This window comes from Terrapene carolina, unplaced genomic scaffold, assembly GCF_002925995.2.
Source record: "Terrapene carolina triunguis isolate 2854851 unplaced genomic scaffold, T_m_triunguis-2.0 Scaffold17, whole genome shotgun sequence".
In the NCBI taxonomy this organism is placed as follows: domain Eukaryota; kingdom Metazoa; phylum Chordata; order Testudines; family Emydidae; genus Terrapene; species Terrapene triunguis.
This window is the reverse complement of record NW_020664368.1, coordinates 9329468-9348568: the sequence shown is the minus strand read 5'-3', so window position 1 is coordinate 9348568 and position 19101 is coordinate 9329468. Positions and strand designations below refer to the sequence as shown.

Below are 19101 nucleotides of genomic sequence, written 5' to 3'. Positions count from 1 at the left end.
CGGAGGTAAGTATAGACGTACCCTTGGTATCACTTCATCCATGTTCTTTTGTTAATAAACTTGATTTACTTTCGTTATAAATCACCATTGTAAAGCATCAGTATAAGTTCAGTAAAGTGTGTGTGTGTCTAGAAAGCTAACAGGTTGGAGTGTTTACTGTCTTTGTAGAGGCAGCAAACTTAACACTTTCTCTATAAGGGTTCAGTGAGAGGCACTGGTCTCTGAAAGCCACTTGTCTTGTTTTATATTGGACAGTCCTTTTTTTGTTTTGATTTGTCCCCCATCTAGTACTGGGACATGGTTTTGTCCAGTATCAGACAGCAGATGCCATTTTGAACAGTCTGCTGCTCTGCTCCCACTGGCGTGATCTGCATGTGTGGTAAGGCCAGTGGAGGGGGGGCAGAGTACTCTTCAAAACGGCGTCCCCTTTGCAGAATGACCTCTTACTCTCAGCATGTACGAGGTCATGCAGGTGGGGGCACGCCCACTCTGTTCCCAGAAGTGTAAGAATGTCTGGTATTTTGGGAACTTGAGTGGCCACCCTAGACTAGTCCCTGCAATAGGACAAGTTTGGGGCTGGAATGGTTATAAGGTCAGACTGGAAGGACCAGACTGGAATGAGTAACCAGCTTGAGTAAAGCTGGATGAAGCTTGAGGGCTTGCTGGCAGGATGTAGGGGTCAGAGCTCTGAACCCAGCTGCACGGTCACAAGGCTCCCAGGGCCACCCAAGCTAGGTGGTGACCAAACCCCTTACTGGTCTGGGTAAACCCCCAAACTTCCCACTGGATCATAAATTTGGATTAGTTTTACAGGATTTAATGTACAAATTGACAAATTTGATATAGGACAAAACTGTAACTTTTATTGCTTATACATACTGGTTGTTATGATGGGGGAAAAACAGGTTTTATTAGCAACCACAAGCCGGGATTTCAATTGCAGTCCCTCTTTCATTCATCCATCCGTTTTGCTATTAGGTATAGGAGATACGTTGCTTTTTCAAGCCTGTCACACCAATAAATCATCCCAGATTATATGCATTTGTTCAGTATGAAAGTATAGCATGAATTTTAAAGGAAATCTTCTATTTTCTTTTCAATCAGATGAGCAATGTGAAGAGACTACAGACACGGCTCAGTGCTATTCTCTTTAAGCTTCAGTTTGAGGAACAGGTGAACAACATCAAACCTGACATCATGGCTGTCAGTGCTGCCTGTGAAGAGATAAAGAAGAGCAAAAGCTTTAGCAAGTTGCTGGAACTAGTGTTGCTAATAGGAAACTACATGAATGCAGGTTCTCGGAATGCACAGACCTTTGGATTTAACCTCAGCTCTCTATGTAAAGTGAGTTTAAAATATTATGCATGCTGAGCTCTTATAATGCATTCACTTTTTCTTGTCATTATGACACTACTTAAATCCTTTGTTTGAATCCTCCCTCCCCAATAATTAGATTTTTAAACTTTTGTTCTTTTATACCTTTCAGTTCATATAGACCGTTTCTAGGAGTACTTGGTAGTCTGAGTTAAACATAACTAAACTATTTTACATCAGATATAAGATAAAACTACATCTGTTGAGATTGATTTGCACTTTAAGAAGTTTGTTTCTATTTTTGTCATGGAGTGAAACAGACTGAATAAAATTACATATTGTATGGGCCATATTACTGTCATTATATTAACATTATCATCTTGTCCGAAGTGTGAATATTTTTGAAGTTTATTGTATTCTGAGGTATTTTACTTATTATAATTATGAAACATTTATTTTTACATATGTTTTCAATATGAAACTTCTCCTTTATGGAAGTTGTTCTTTGGGTTATTTAGGCAGTTTCGTCACTTGTCCATTATTATTTATTTATACAATACCCACCCACCCACCCACCCATGCCCCCCAAAAACAACAACCCTGCAAGGTACTTTAAAGGACAAATATGTGCCCTACCCCCAAAGGGTTTATAGTACAGATTAGTTTCTATCACAATTACTTGCTTTCTAAACCTGATTACTCCCAGGGTAATTTATTCTGTTCATAATCCCTCTGTGATGTCACTGCAAAGTCTAAGAAAGAGGCTGCAAAACACTTTATATCCTTCATGGAGAAAGAAAACTATTTTTTATGATAAAAAAAATGGTTTGTTATATTTTCCTTACCTTTCTAAGCTTCACTCTGTTATTTAACATGATACATCTCAAAAATATGTTGTTTTCTTCCCTTAGATGAGATAACTTGGCTTTTCAGTATTATTCCTGCTACTTGTGATGCTGAATCAGCCCTCTTAAAGGCAGTCCTTCTTTGATAGTAGGCTCTGTTACTAGGAAGATACATTTGGGCCCCTCTCTCTCTCTCTCTCTCTCGCTTGTCTTTCTTTGCTTCCATTGTTTCTTCCATGTTCTCTTCTCTTGCACACTTTTTAAATCACCCATTGCTAATCTCTCTTAAGGCCTTGTCTACATCGGAATATTATTTTTTATTGTTTTAAACTACGTACTAATTGACAAGTTGTTAAATGTGGAGTGTAGATAAGCATGTTAGCATAGTGACATCTAGTCATTGTTAACCCCCGTGTGTCAGCAATGTCAAACATGGTACCTCTACACTAAGACTTAAGTGATGTTTAACATTGTGTTGGTTAGCACAGTGTAATTTTCCATTGTATGCAAGGCCTAAGACATTCACATCCATTTCATTTAATTACTGTTCCTCCTCTGATCTTTTGTTCCTTTTTGCATTACTGATGTTTAATAGTTCCTAATAGCTCTTTGTGTCTAATCCTGGCAGTGTTTTTCACATTTTATATGAATATAACTTACTAGTGATTTCCAAAGTTCACCATTCTGTTGTGGGGTGAACTAGTTGATGTTTGATGAGTGCTGATTTCCCAGGAATTATTCTGCAGCCTGAAATGAACCCTCGTTTAAACTATCCCAAAATTACAGTGCAACTCCATCCACATTATAGCTTAATTACCAATTTCCCTGTAGCTTAGTTCATGTAAGGACTTTCATTATAACCCACTGGTCTCACGTGAACTCTTTCATCTACCTGTTTGTTTCACTGAAGAGTAAACTGCTCAGATGATTCTAGAGCCCAGAAGAAGGTGGAAGATCTTGAGACTGATGGAGCTTTGCTGAAGAGAATCTGGACTTTATGATTGAGATCTCCAGAGGCCTAAATGTCCAGACAAGCAGGAGACTCGGTAGTGGAGAAAAAGTCTGTTAGGAGAATGTTCTACCCAGGAAATGAGATACAAGTGCTTTCCCATGGATCCTAATATATTATAAACAACATTAAAAAGCTTATAGTTGATGGGAAGCTCCTTATTCCTGAGGTATTATATATCCCAAATACAGAATCCCTAAGGATTATTTGGAATATCGTGGTACAGTGCGCAGGACAGAACCTGCAGTCACCCTAGAGTTTGAAAAGAACTCTGTTTCTTAGTAGCATTTAAGGAAGCCAATGAGAGAAACCTGGAGTCGCCTGTCAAAAATAGCCATGCACTCCTCCTTGCCAACTATATCATAGTCAGGTCTGCCTTTTCTGATTATTCCAAGATCTTAAGGATTTGGGTGTTAAACACAATAGAGAATCCACATGATGACAGATATTTTTTGTGAAATGCAGTCTGAGACTACCTTTCCCTGTCATCCTCACTGGTGACCAAAACTAGAGGCAAAAAGACAGTGCCTGCTTGGTTGACACATCATATTCCTAAACCATACTAACTGCCATATCCTTCAAAAGTCAGCATGTGTTTGGGGGCCTCTGGATGAAGTATTCTATACATCAAAATCCCATAAATCTTAGTGTCTTTAAACTTTTCCTCCTAGTTGGGACAGTTTAATTGATAACGTGCACAGACAGTTTTTATTTTTCTTTAATCTGACTAAAAAACCCAAACTGGAGAAGAAAAACAAAACAAAACAAAAAATGTATGGCCCTAAAAACATTTATATTGGTTTTATATAAAGTTTTCTAAACCAGACATGTCTCAAGTTTTTTAATATTAAATCATTCATCTACATTAAGTAAAATAAACTTTTCATACAAAAAATTATTCTGATATTCAGTTTTGGTTTTGGAAAACCTGTCATATATCTGTGCTAAATTTGGTAAATTGTTTAAAACCTAAGTTGCTGCTTCTGCTATCTTAAACAGTCATGTTTCCACAATCATAGCTCTATTCGGCTGTTGTAATTCTACTATATATGGAGAGTATATATGATATATAAAAGCTTCAGTTCTAGGATGATTTTAGCAACCAAAATCTGACAAATTGCTGGAGTATGAGATTAATGCTTTATTACATTTTGAAAATTGAGACTGCAAAGGTTTTAGCGCTTATTTACCCCTTCACATAACACAAGAACCCTGGGTTACCCAATGAAATTAATAGGCAGGAGGTTTAAAACAAAAGAATATACTTGTTAACGCAGTGCACAGTCAACCTGTAGAACTCTGCAAGAGGATTTTGTGAAGGCCAAAACTAACTAAGTTAAAAAAAGAATTGGATAAAGTCACGAATAATAGGTTCATCAATGCCTATTAGCCAAGATGGTCAGAGATGCAGCCCTATGCTCTGGTTATCCCTAGGCCTCTGACTGCCAAATACTGGCACTGGATGACGGGAGTAGATCACTTGATGATTGCCCTGTTCTTTTCATTCCTTTTGAAGCATCTTGCATTGGCCGCTGTCGGAAGATACTGGGCTAGATGGACCATTGGTGTAACCCAGTATGGCAATTCTTAAGTTCTTATGTTCTGGTGAAAGGGAATTGGTTTGGAAAATACCCATTGGAATAGCAGAGAGCTCAGGTTACACCACAGTAGGCTTTCTGCAATTTATGAAGAAGCAGGAGAACTAGACATTCAGGAGCATCTGCTGCAGAGACTCACGAATGTAGCAGCGCAAACTATGCTGCCAGCAACTCCCAGCCCTTTCCTGATAAATCTGGGGCCAGGAAATGACTTAAAGGCTCACCCTGATCATTTTTAAAATGATTTAGTTACTGCTTTCCAGTGGGAGAATGAATCCTGGGCTATCTGAATTCTCTTTCCCTTTTTTCTGATTAAAGAGAACAAGTTGTGTATTAAGGTCTGGATGAGTATGCTGCTTCAGATTACAAGGTCCTGGCTGCTATTTTGAATTTATTGGGGCTCTCTGAGGATAAATATCAACTGAGGTTCAAAAGTTTTATAAGTATTCTACAGGTCTGTGGCCTCACACCTTACTCAGCACCTGACACTGGTAATTTGTTGGCTTGTTCCCAACAACCAAACAGTAGGGTCATACTGATAATGGACAGTGCTTGGAAAGTGTGCCTGGGTATAAGGCCAAGCAGGTCTCAAACCCAGGCCTGCAGAGCAGCCAGGCAACAAACCCTTCCTTGCTGCCACCCAGTGACGACTCTAACCAGATCACACTCCACTACCCACAACCTGCTGCAGACACAGACCACAGAAGTCCTGCCTCAAGGAGTGCAACAAGCAGCAGCGTCCTGGCTCGTGATTGGCTCCCTGACCTATATAAACCATGAAGTGTCCAGGCAACAGTGCCAATCTCCTGTAGCTTCCACAACCATTCCTATTCTTGAACTCCTGGATTTGACCTTGGCTTGATTTGGACCTTTCCTCCTGACCTCGACCCTGAAACCTGACTTAGACTCTGATTCTTGGTATCGACCCGGCCTGGAACTTGATTACAAATTCTTCCGCTACTCTCAGCCTCAGGACACCTCTGCTACTTTCAGCTTCAGGTGTGCCCCTGCTCTCTGACCCTTGATCCCAACTACCCTTGTCAGAATCCTTGATACTGAGAAAATGTAGACTTGGGTGGATCAGTGATCCATACTGTCAGAGACTATGACAAATTAATAACTAGCACAAGGCTGAGCCAAAAGAAAAATCAACACAGCTACTGATGCAGTATATAATGAAGAGTCAATCAGTTTGTCAGGTTAAAGAGTAGTTACAAAGATTGTCACTGTTGTACATGAGAGCATAATTTAAAAGTACTGTTTCTTTAAGGAATATGACTCTGTGGAGATCTGCAGCCTTACTGAAGCCACCAGCATACACATGAGCTCATGTAGGATAAGCAGCCATACACAAAACCCTAGAGCCATATTGCCTCCCCCCCTCCCAAATATGGATGTTCATATAACATAAAACAATTTCCATATTCTGCCTACTTGATGGGACCTTTCTTTGTTATTCAAGGCCTGAGGTGCTCAGCACCAGTTCATGCTTGGAATCGGAAACTAGCAGAGACATGAATCCCTCGAGATCAAGGAGATTTAGATTTTCACCCCCTCCTTCATCGGAGAGAGATTCCCTCTCTTGATCTAGACACTCATTTAAAAAAAAAATAGGTCTAGAGAAACAGATCACCATGGGGCTCTTCTCATTGGCTTCCAAGGCCACATGGATACCCACATTGAGCCACTTGGGCATCCTGCGGCATCCCACACTCAACTTGGTCTTTTTCTCCCAGTCATGCCAGAACTAGATCACCAGCTCCGCTGCCAGCTAAGGAAACACCTTTAACAATCTCTCAGACTGAGCAGGTACCTATACTCATCCTTTTGGCTGAGCCTGCTATTGAATTTGGCCCACTGAAGAATACCCGACAATAAGAGGAGACTTTACTGCCCCACAATATATCTTCAATGCCAAATGTAACTCTTATGCCTGAGTCATTTTCCTCCATTCCTGATTACTTCAGGCCCATCAAGAGCAGATGAGGATAGTAGCATCCTAACTAAGAGTTCAGCCAGCGCTATTGCAGAAGATTTCCTCACAAACTTGTAGACATATTCTCCAAACTCCAGTGCCTGCCAGAGTTGCTCTGCCTATTAATGAAGCATTGTTAGAAACAGCCAAGATATTTTGGCAGACTAAGACTTCTGACACCAACTGCTAAAACAACTGAGCAATGTTACCAAGTTCCCTCCCACGGATACGAACAATTCTTTTCCCACCCAATATCGGGCTCTCTGATCATTACTGCAGCTAATTAAGAATGATGGCAGGGTTGCTTCAAGGCTTCACCAAAGGAAAAGGTGCCTAACAAGTTGGATTTGTATGGTAGGAAAATGTATTCACGGTATGAATACATCATTTGTGATTCCACATCTAAATTTGCTGATAAGCTCCTTGATGATACTCAAGAACAATTCAAAGCCGTGGTTCTCAGGAGGTCATCTTGTAGTGAGGATGTCCCTCCAAGCTACTTTGATGTCGTGGACTCAAAGAGATGGCAGCAGCAGCCACTTTTGGAGGCCATTGTGGCTCCAGACTTCTGGAATTCCTTCAGAAGTGCATCAAATAATCAAGGATTTGCCAGTTGAGGGATCTGATCTCTTTCCAGATAAAAATGATGAGGTCTTGCATTCCCTTAATGACTTTCAGGTTATACTTTACTCACTCATGTTTTATATGCTGAACCCAAGGAGGAAATCTAGCAGTCTATAACAGCAGCAGAGACCGTCGTACTATCAACTAAGGTAGCCTCATGCCTCTAAGAGACAGCACAAGCCACATAGGAAGAGACCCCTCCTTCTGCTGCTTCTGCTTTGTACCTCACATTTCAGCAGCACCCACCTCAGGCTAAGCAGCCTATATGTCTGCTTCCCCAAGAGCGGCAGACCAGTTGTGCTCGATCTTCCTTGCCCCTCTCTCTGACCTACCCCCCACTCTTGGGGACAGATTGTCTCATTTCTTCAGTGCTAGAAGACCATAAACATACTACTGAGTCCTAAGCAGTGTGGGTCTGTGTTTTAAGATACAGTTTCAATCTATGCCCTATCCCCATGCACCTTTCCCCTGTCCCTTTTCAGGGACCCATCTCACAAAGTCTGCATGCATGCAAGAGGTGCAAACTCTTCTGTGTCTCAGAGTTATAGAGGATGTTCCCAAAATTGGGGAGGACATTTTTACTCCAAATACTTGCTCCATATCCAAGAGAAAAGGGGGTCTGAGGCTAATTCTAGACCCGTGGAAGCTAAAAACCTTCATCAAGATAATAAAATTTTGCATAGTTTCTGTGGCTTCTAGTCCTCCCTTAGATCCCAATGACTGGTATGCTGCTCTCGATTTACAGGATGCCTACTTTCTTGTAGTGATCCATCCCATTCACAGAATATCACGGTTTCACGGTAGTAGACCTCTGCTACCAATATACTTTTCCCTCCTTTGGTCAATCATCTGCCTGAAGAGTATTTACAAAGTACCTGACAGAAGTGGTGGCTCACCTCAGAAGAATCAGCATGCAGGTATTCCCCTGTTTACATGACTAGTTGATCCTCAGCCATTCCAGTCAGCAAGTAGAATATAGCATCCAGCAGATCTCCACTCACGATTTGCTCAACAAGACCTGATAATAAACAAGACAAATTGATTTGGATGATTTAGTTGGGAGTTGGGAATTGGTCCTGCTTTGAGCAGGGGGTTGGACTAAATGACCTCCTGAGGTCCCTTCCAACCCTGATATTTTATGGTTCTATGATTCTGTCCCCTGTTCAAAGAATCAAGTTCACTGGGGTGATCCTCAATTTGAAGGCTGCAACTGCTTACCTGCTTCAGTCTATATTTTTCCTATGCAATAGTCTGCAATCCCACCCAAGGGCAACATGAGATCTTGTGTGTGGTTGGGACACATGGCATTCTATATGTATGTGACTTAGCATGCTGGACTTCACCAGAGATATATGGTTGAAGTATGTGTATCATCCAATCAAAACTCCTCTGGACTTGCTGATTCGCATACTTTCCAAGGGTCTGTCCTCATTAGGGAGCATTATTCTCTCATCCTCGTCTGTCAAAAACTTCCACTACGGATGTATCTGCCTCAGGGTGTGATTTGTATATATAGTAGTTTTGCGGATTCAAGCATTATGGACTAAACAGAAATAATCTCTGAAGATAAACATTCTAGAGCTTCAAGCCATATACTGGGCATATCAAGGCTTCATAACTCACATCAGGAGTCAGATGATCTAAGTCCTGCCGGACAACCCAGAATAAGCAAGAATGGGCTAGATCCAACCTAATGTATCAGGAAGCAATCAAGTTTTGGAATTTTTGCATCAGAAATGGAATCCTGCTTATGGCCTCTCATCTCACAGGGTTGCAGAAATTCTCAAACCATTTCAACAGAAGGTTCCTGGGAGATCACAAATGGTGGTTGAAAAAAAACATTGTTAGGTTCATATTCCAGTCATGAAGGGATGCCAGCATAACCAATTTTGCTAGAAGGCAGAACAGAACAGAAAGTGCCATCAGTTTTGTTCTAGAGGAAGTCACAGTCCAGGTTTCCCTCACACATTCCTGTTACCCTAAGTTTCAAATCTGATATATGTATTTCCACTCATTCCAAAAGCGATTCTGATGTTGAAACAAGACTATGGTTTTAGTAAAGGGAAATCATGCCTCACCAATCTACTAGAATTCTTTGAGGGGGTCAACAAGCATGTGGACCAAGGGGATCCAGTGGATATAGCGTACTTAGATTTTCAGAAAGCTTTTGACAAGGTCCCTCACCAAAGGCTCTTACGCAAAGGAAGCTGCCACGGGATAAGAGGGATTGGTAACTGGTTAAAATATAGGAAACAAAGCGTAGGTATAAATAGTCAGTTTTCAGAATGGAGAGAGGCAAATAGTGGTGTTCCCCAGGGGTCTGTTCTGGGACGAGTCCTATTCAACATATTAATAAATAATCTGGGAAAAGGGGTAAAAAGTGAGGTGGCAAAATTTGCAGATGATACAAAATTAGTAAAGATAGTTAAGACGCAGGCAGACTGCGAAGAGCTACAAAAGGATCTCTCAAAACTGGGTGACTGGGCAACAAAACGGCAGATGAAATTTAATGTTGATAAATGCAAAGTAATGCACATTGGAAAACATAATCCGAACTATACATATAAAATAATGGGGTCTAAATTAGCTGTTACCACTCAAGAGAGAGATCTTCGAGTCATTTTGAATAGTTCTCTGAAAACATCCACTCAATGTGCAGCAGCAGTCAAAAAAGCGAACAGAATACTGGGAATCATTAAGGAAGGGGTAAATAATAAGACAGAAAATATTATATTGCCTCTATATAAATCCATGGTACGCCAAATCTTGAATACTGTGTACAGATGTGGTCGCCCCATCTCAAAAAAGATATATTGGAATTGGAAAAGGTTCAGAAAAGGGCAACAAAAATTATTAGGGGTATGGAACGGCTTTCATATGAGGAGAGATTAATAAGACTGGGACTTTGCAGCTTGGAAAAGAGACGGCTAAGGTGAGATAAGATTGAGGTCTATAAAATCATGACTAGTGTAGAGAAAGTAGATAAGGAAGTGTTGTTTACTACTTCTCATAACACAAGAACTAGGGGTCACCAAATGAAATTAATGGGCAGCAGGTTTAAAACAAATAAAAGGAAGTATTTCTTTACACAACGCACAGTCAACCTGTGGAATTCCTTGCCAGAGGGTGTTGTGAAGGCCAAAACCATAACAGGGTTCAAAAAAGAACTAGATAAATTAATGGAGGATAGGTCCATCAATGGCTATTAGCCAGGATGGGCAGGAATGGTGTCCCTAGCCTCTGTTTGCCAAATGCTGGGAATGAGCAACAGGGGATGGGTCACTTGATGATTACCTGTTCCATTCATTCCCTCTGGGCCACCTGTCACTGGCCACTGTTGGAAGACAGGATACTGGGCTAGATGGACCTTTGGTCTGACCCAGTAGGGCCATTCTTATGTTCTTAGGTAAATAGCCAATGTGGAGCAGTATTTATATATATATATATATATATATGTATATATATATATATATATATATAATTGTTCAAGATTGGAAATGAATAAGTTTGTTATTGGAATCTCGTTCTTTTCATTTAAAAAAAAATACAAAAATCTTGGTAACTGCATACCATTCTTGTGCTTTAATATATTGCATCCTTTGTGTTTCTGAAGACATTTAAATACAGCTTAAGTTTTTTGAGCTTCATATTTCATAATTTAGCATATTCCTTTACTTTTCATTGAAAAAAAACCCAAATATTTGGTAGATAAGTGTGATGAAACTGGTCAGTATTTAGAATCTACTTTAAATTTTAACCAACCAAAATAAATCAACAAAAACAGCCAACCAATCATGTTACGTTTGCTTACATAAAGCTCCATCGGTTTAACAGCTTGGCTCTTATCTTCATAACATTTACAGTTGTTAAAGTATGTTGAATGTAAGAATAATTCAAAGCATTCTCGTTTCCAATATATATATATTGTTTTACTTCTCTAGTTAAAGGACACAAAGTCAGCAGATCAGAAAACAACTTTGCTCCATTTTCTGGTTGAAATATGTGAGGAGAAGTATCCTGATGTCCCAAATTTTATTGAAGATTTGCAGCATTTAGACAAAGCTAGTAAAGGTTTGTATTATAAAATGAAAATTTTAATTTTGATGGCACTTTAATGTCTGTAACTAACAATTTACATTTATTTTAATTTAACGCTAACATGAAATAGCACACTTAATAATCTGATGTATATACTATGTAGGTCAATCGGTTGAACTTTCAGAGATATGCCTGCTACCTCTAATAATAAAATAGAAGAGCTCTAAGAGTCCCCAAAACGGCTTCCAGCTTATACTGTATATGCATGGTACTAAAATAGATTTTTATTTTTTATTTTGTATGAACAGACCTCAAACTACTTTAATCTTCTGATCTTTTTATCATAAGAATCAACTGCAATTAGAAATTTCCTCTTTTCTTTCCTTTCTATAAATTCTTCATGCAATAGTAGTACTGGAAGCCAGGGAAGATAAATTCCACTTTACTGCCTCATCGTACAGCATAGCATCTTATACATCTCAATCTAAGCAGCAGAAGACTTTTACATATAATATCTCAATTAAGAGTTCCTTCTATATATGAAGACATAGCATGACTAATTTAAACTTACTGGGCATAGAGTTAGACTCCTGCAGGAAGCACTATGAGTAAAATAGCGATTGGCTACCCAAACTGTCGCAGTTAATAATTTTTCTAGCTTACATAAATTTAGTGGGGACTATATTGCCTTGCACAGTGACACCTCTCATGGCTCATGTAACCTTTCCTGCCACAATCCCTAGATTCACACAGGTTATTTTTGTTTTGTTTTTTGTTTGTTTTTCCCCACTATTGGTGACATAGTGGTCACTCACAAACTACATTCACACAGATATCAATCTCTGTTCTCACTCATTTTTAATTTTCAGATTCAATTGGCATACATTACCACTACTTATGAATGTGGATGTATTTGTATATGTTTTGTCTTACAAATGCTTTATACATTTATTAATGATGCTACTTTTAGTATTGAGTCCCTAGTAGCCGGAGGAATTATTAATTTATCCATGCTTTACTTTTGTGCATAAATAGTGGTGTTGCATGTTCTTAGGGAAGCATCCATGCTTTCATCATAGGAAAACTGTGGAGTATATTGTGGTGATATTTGTGGTATATTGTGCAACTACCTGGAATAGTTATTTTATTATATTTTATCAGACTTGATTTATTGCCACATAAATAATTAATCTTGTATGATAATGACCATATTTGTCAAGCTTATAGACTGCATTTGCCTCTATGTTATGAGAGGAGTTTAAATAGCCACAGCCACACTATTGTATTACAATATTACTGAAAGAAAAGGGCAGAAGGAGCAGACTGAGTGTAATGGATTACTATATGCCTGTATGTATCTATATCAATCTGCAAACTCCATTCTGTTTTGTGAATGCCATTTTGATTGCAGCCTGTGCAGTACCCTTCACTTTTGCAGCATAACCTCCATCCTGGGCTGGGACAAGAAATCCTTACACCTACCAGAAAGGCTAACAATGGGAAAGCCATCAAGAGTCCTCAACCTTAATGGTCTGCCATTCAAATGGGTTCACTCTAGAACAATAGGCTGGCTGCAGTCCAGAGGAACTAGTTTTCCCAGTTTGGAATCCAGGGTGGATTGGCGGGTGTTCATACATTCATTTTTAGGAACTAATGGGTTGTCCTGAGTAATTACAGTACTTTTTATCTCCATAGGATCTCTCATGTTACATTCCAGTGGTGCTATTCTGCTATCTCTTAGTGTTCAGAGCACATGTACAGCTTCTGGGAGAGAGTGTCCAAAGTTTTCAAATAAGTGTGTCTATAGTTAAGGTTCTAAAATTTTATTTGGGCCCCCAAATATAAATGATGTGATTTTTCAGAAGTGCTAAGCACCTGCACATCTTAATGAAGTCAGTGGGAACTGCAACTGTTTAGCACCTTTGAAAATTGGGGCACTTTTATTTAAGTGCCTAAATATGGTTTTAGGAGCCTAAGTAGTAGGCACTAGATTGGAAAGCTTTCGCAAGTGAGTTTGAACTACATTGTCACCAATATGCTACGCAGTTCTATATTTTTAAAAATCAAATCCAGATGTTGGATTCTGCTTATTCTTTCCAATGCTGGTGGGCGTAGGGATGGATGAGGACTGACCTAGCTAAAATTAATCCACAAAAGAAGGAAGTGATGCTGTAAACTGGGTGATGGTTGTGCCATATACAATGGGTGCTTGCCAAACTTTTGTCAATTAAGTCTTCAGCATGGGAGTCCTCCTTGATTCATCACTGTGTGACTCACCTCTTCAGTGTAGCATATCTCTATTAGGCTGTTTTGCTAATGCTCCATACTTTGTGATGGATAGCTGTTTGTTTCTAGGTGTAATTCAACTTGTTGATTATGATCTTTAGTGCTTATGGCCTCAGGCTGGTTAAAACCTTCTGTTTTTTTTAATTATTTCACATCTTTCTTGTATTGTGTTGCAAAGGCTGATGTTTTGCTTGTTTGTTTTAAACACTCTCTGAATGGTGTAGGAGTGTTGATTTACAATTAATTTGACTGGGAAAGTCATCTGATGGTGTTGTTCAGATGGTACTTAATTACATGGTGACAGACTGAGTTTTGTGTGTCAGGAATACAAATTATAAAAGTGAGATTATACTATATATGCTGGTTACCCAGATTTTCAATCTGAATCTGTGTCTCAGCGGCCAGTTCATTTTTTCCACTCCAGTTGCACCCAGATCACTACCTAGTAATTTTACATGGTTGGTGACTATTTCTCCCAGCCAATCAAATTCCTTTGCTAGTTGCTTTGCCCACTGCATCAGTGTTGTGCTCTCCCCCCCCCCCCCTCAGTTTTATTCCATTGCCATCTCTTAAAGCAGTGGTTCTCAAATGTCATGGCACCGTGACCCCCTTCTGACAACAAAAATTACTTCATGACCCCAGGTGGAGGGACCAAAGCCTGAGCCCTGCCGCCCCAGGTGGGGGTGGGGAGATATTCAAAGACCGAGCTCCACCACCCCTGGCAGGAGGGCCAAAGCCCAAGGGCTTCATCTCCAGGCAGGGGGCCTATAACCTGAGCCCCGCCACACAGGGCTAGAGCCCTGGGACTTCAGCTTCAGGCCCTGGTGGTGGGGCTCGGGCTTTGGCCCCAGTGTTGGGGCTTGGGCTTCAGCCCCGGGCCCCAAAAAATCTAAGTCAGCCCTGGCAACCTCCTTAAAACAGGGTCGCAACCCACTTGAAGTCGACCCACGGTTTGAGAAAGGCTGTCTTAAAAGAACAATAGTAGGTTTGTTCTCTCTCTCTCTCTCTCTCTCTCTCTCTCTCTCTCTCTCTCTTTTATTTTTTCAAGGTAATATCAGGTTTTAGTTTTATAAGTACATCCCAGATCATTGTGGAGTTTATAAGTATCATTCATCAAGCTATTAACCTAGATTGGGAAGTTTTGGGAGCAGTAACTCTGTCTTTTAGTTATCAAATCCATGTGTGTTTTCATAGCACTGTATAAATCATAATGTTTTTCCTACACTGTGAATTAGACATTTTATAACAAAAAAGCAAGTCATTTCTTTATTAAAGACTGAATGGAGATTTTTAGATTTATATTTTTTAATGGCATACAGAGAGTAGGTAGTGCAAGATATGTGCAGTGTTAATTTACTCGAGAGGATTTAGCTCCCTTTTCTATTATGTGTTGCTTAAAAATTTCTGCTTTTGAAATACTAGAAGTCTGCTCAATGAGCAGCTACCATATATAAATTAAAAATACCTTTCTCTCTCTCTCTGGTCCTGGTTGTTAAGTACTCCTAGATCTGTAGGGGGAACATTCATTACAGCTTACTCATATGTAGATCTACTTCATTAGACCTGTTGTTTTTCTGAAAGATAATGGCTTGCAACTTTGCTGTTAGTATTGCAGATAAAATCATTTTTTGTCATCATTGAACCTCTCAATGTCATTGTAATATTTCCTTATGTTATGTCTTTTTAAAGATGCATACTATTTTTCTCAAGTTTTAATAAATTGACTTTGACCTACGCAGATCTTGTTGGTTAAAGATTTATGAAATTTTATTTTCATTTAATAAATAGTAGACATGTTTATTAAACTATGGACCTTGCAGACCACTGTACTCTTCCTCATTAAATTACAGTGAGATAATGAGTAGAGCAGGGTGAATTTTTTTGGCTGAAACAATTTTTGGCAAAAAATTCAGATTTGTCAACACCAGAAACTTTTATGAGTTCATGTCTGTTTCACCAAATTGTTTGTGTAGAGGGGAAAAAAATCCAAAAAGTCTAAGCAATTTGTTTTGACATTTTCAAAATGAAACATTTCATTTTTTTAATTCAAAATATTTTCATTTCACCTTTCTTTCAATTTTATTTTTTTTTAAGTTAAAAGAAATGCTCCAGCTCAACAAAACATTTAGTTTTGAGTAGAACTAAATGTTTAATTTGACCTGAAATTAATTTATTCAATATTTCAGAACTACCAGCAAACCAAAAAATGAGCAATTTTTTAACGTGTATATTCAACAGTTACCCCAAATCTTCTTCTAATGGCTAATGCCTCCTGCTATCCCTACAAGTGACTTAGCAATCTTCTCCCTTTTTCATTACTCTGTTCTGCTGCTCCAACTGTTCTCCCAGATGATTAGTTTCACACTGGACAGAAGGTCAATTCCTTGTGGGTTGGTTGCTACTCCATTCCCTTAGCACCGATAAATACTCCCATCTTCTTTATCTGCACTAGTATATTTTTTCCATAGTAGTAAATCAATGTAAGTTTGTGCAACATATCCACTTAGGTTGTAGAAGAGGTGTAGCAAGAAAATCAACTTAAGAAGTTATATAACATTGGCCTTATTTCTTAAGGAATTATTAGACTCTTGCCAGAATGACTTCAGAAAAGGAGGATTACAAGGTAAGTAATATCCCCTTTTCCCTGTCTCACTCCCTTTCTCCTGTAAATCCAAGCACCAGGCATTGCCATGCACCGCTACAGGCTGGGGACCGACTGGCTAAGCAGCAGTTCTGCAGAAAAGGACCTTGGGATTACAGTGGATGAGAAGCTGGATATGAGTCAGCAGTGTGCTCTTGTTACCAAGAAGGCTAATGGCATATTGGGCTGCATTAGTAGGAGCATTGCCAGCAGATTGAGGGAAGTAATTATTCCCCTCTATTCAGCACTGGTGAGGCCACATCTGGAGTATTGTGTCCAGTTTTGGCCCCCACTACAGAAAGGATGTGGACAAATTGGAGAGAGTCCAGCAGAGGGCAACGAAAATTATTAGGGGGCTGGGGCACATGACTTATGAGGAGAGGCTGAGGAAACTGGGCTTGTTTAGTTTGCAGAAGAGAAGAGTGAGGGGGGATTTGATAGCAGCCTTCAACTACCTGAAAGGGGGTTCCAAAAAGGATGGAGCTAGGCTGTTCTCCGTGGTGGCAGATGACAGAACAAGAAGCAATGGTCTCAAGTTGCAGTGGGGGAATCTAGGTTGGATATTAGTAGGATTACCATATTTTAATTTTAAAAAAGGAGGACACTCCACGGGGCCCCGGCCCCGCCCCAACTCCACCCCTTCCCCAAAGTCCCCGCCCCAACTCTGCCCCCTCCCCTGAATGCTCCACTCCCTGCTCCTCCCCCTCCCCTGCTTCCCTCGAATCAAATGTTCGCGGGAAGCCTGAAACAGGGAGGCAGCAGGTGGGCTGGGGCTGGGGCGGGGGCAGGGCGTGGCCCCCCTGGCCGAGCAGCTCCCTCTGGCGGCCGGCCGGCCCAGGCCAAGGGGCTCTGGCCCTGGCGTCTCCCACCCGGCTTGGCTCGGGCCTTGGGGCGCCAGCCCCCTGCCCTGCACCGCCGGCCGAGCACCGCCGGCCCCGGCCCCTTGCCCCTGGCCGAGCACCGCCGGCCCCTGGCCCCCAGCTGAGCACCGCTGGCCCCTCCCTCCCTATTTTCCCGGACATGTCCGGCTTTTTGGGATTTCCTCCCGGACGGGGATTCTTTACTTATCCCAATCTGCATCCCTTCCCCTTTATTGTCTGTTGTAACTAGTCGTCTGATCACATTATTTTTTTGTGAGAAGACTGAAGCAAAGTAGGCATAGAGCAGCTCTGCCTTCCTGTCATCTTCCATTACCAGCTCACCACCTCCATTGAGCAGCACACCCACACCATTCTTGATCTTTTTTTTTTTTTGTCTGACATATTTGAAGAACCCTTGTTCTTGTTGTCTCCAACATTCCTTGACAGTATAGTAAAGGTAGATTGGCCATTGAAAATGGTGAGGTATAACTTTTAGAACACTGATCAATTTTCAGGTGAATAACATGAGGAAAGTGGGTGTGACTGAATTTTAAATTATGTTTAGTAGCTCTGGGCATTGTAGGGATTTGGAAGAGCTGTTGCCATGTGAGAGGTAAATGCAGATGCAGTTTCTACATATGAAATGAGGTGCAGGAAACTGGCAGGGGGAGAAGTGTAGGACTGAGTCACTTCTTGGGGAAAATTGCAGAAGGTCAGTCAAAGTTTTACTGCTTTTGTAGGGAAAATTGTGCAGCTCAACTATTATCACCAAGGCAGCTTGCTGTGTATATATACTTTAACTACATATCATGGATAAGAACATAAGAAAGGCTATACTGAGCCAGACAAAGGTCCATCTAGCCCAGTATCCTGTCTTCCGACAGTGGTCAATGCCAAGTGCCCCAGAGTGAATGAACAGAACAGGTAATCATCAAGTGATCCATCCCCTGTTGCCCATTCCCAGCTTCCGGCAAACAGAGGCTAGGAACACCATCCCTCCCCATCTTGGTTAATAACCATTGATAGACCTGTCCTCCATGAACTTACCTAGTTCTTTTTTGAACCCTGTTATAGTCTTGGCCTTCACAACATACTCTGGCAAGGACTTCCACAGGTTGTGCGCTATGTGAAAAAATACTTCCTTTTGTTTGTTTTAAACATGCTGCCTATTAATTTAATTTGGTGACCCCATGTGTTATGAGAAGGAGGAACTAACACTTCCTTATTTATTTTCTCCACACCAGTCATGATTTTATAGACCTCTATCATATCCCTGCCTTAGTCATCTCTTTTCCAAGCTGAAAAGTCCCAATGTTATTAATCTCTCTTCACACCGAAGCTGTTCCATACCCCTAATAATTTTTGTTGCCCTTTTCTGAATCTTTTCCGGTTCCAATGCATCTTTTTTTGAGATGGGGTGACCACATCTGCACGCAGTATTCAAGATGTGCGCATACTATGGATTTATATAGAAGCAATATATTTTCTATCTTATCTATCCCTTTCTTAATGATTCCCAACATTCTGTTCGCTTTTTTGACTGCCTTTGCACATTGAGGGGATGTTTTCAGAGAAGTATCCACAATGACTGCAAGATCTTTTTTTTTTTTTTTTTTTTTTTGAGTGGTAACAGCTAATTTGGACACACACACACCCATTTTATATATATATATAGTTGGGATTATGTTTTCCAATGTGCATTACTTTGCATTTATCAACACTGAATTTCATCTGCCATTGTGTTGCCCAGTTACCCAGTTTTGTAAGATCCTTTTGTAGCTCTTCACAGTCTGCTTGGGACTTAACTATCTTGAGGAGTTTTGTATCATCTGCAAATTTTGCCACTTCACTGTTACCCCTTTTCCCAGATCATTTATGAATATGTTGAATAGGACTGGTCCCAGTACAGAC

The 19101-nt window shown here is 40.3% G+C and overlaps 1 protein-coding gene across 1 annotated transcript in view; it reads left to right on the top strand.

The window, feature by feature from the left end:
- LOC113406354 (protein diaphanous homolog 3-like) overlaps nucleotides 1–19101 on the top strand; it is a 310574-nt gene that overhangs the window by 218541 nt on the left and 72932 nt on the right. The window contains exons 15-16 of the mRNA XM_029910781.1: nucleotides 1105–1344; nucleotides 11307–11436. Coding sequence (XP_029766641.1) covers nucleotides 1105–1344; nucleotides 11307–11436 — 370 coding nt within the window. The remainder of the gene's footprint in view (nucleotides 1–1104; nucleotides 1345–11306; nucleotides 11437–19101) is intronic.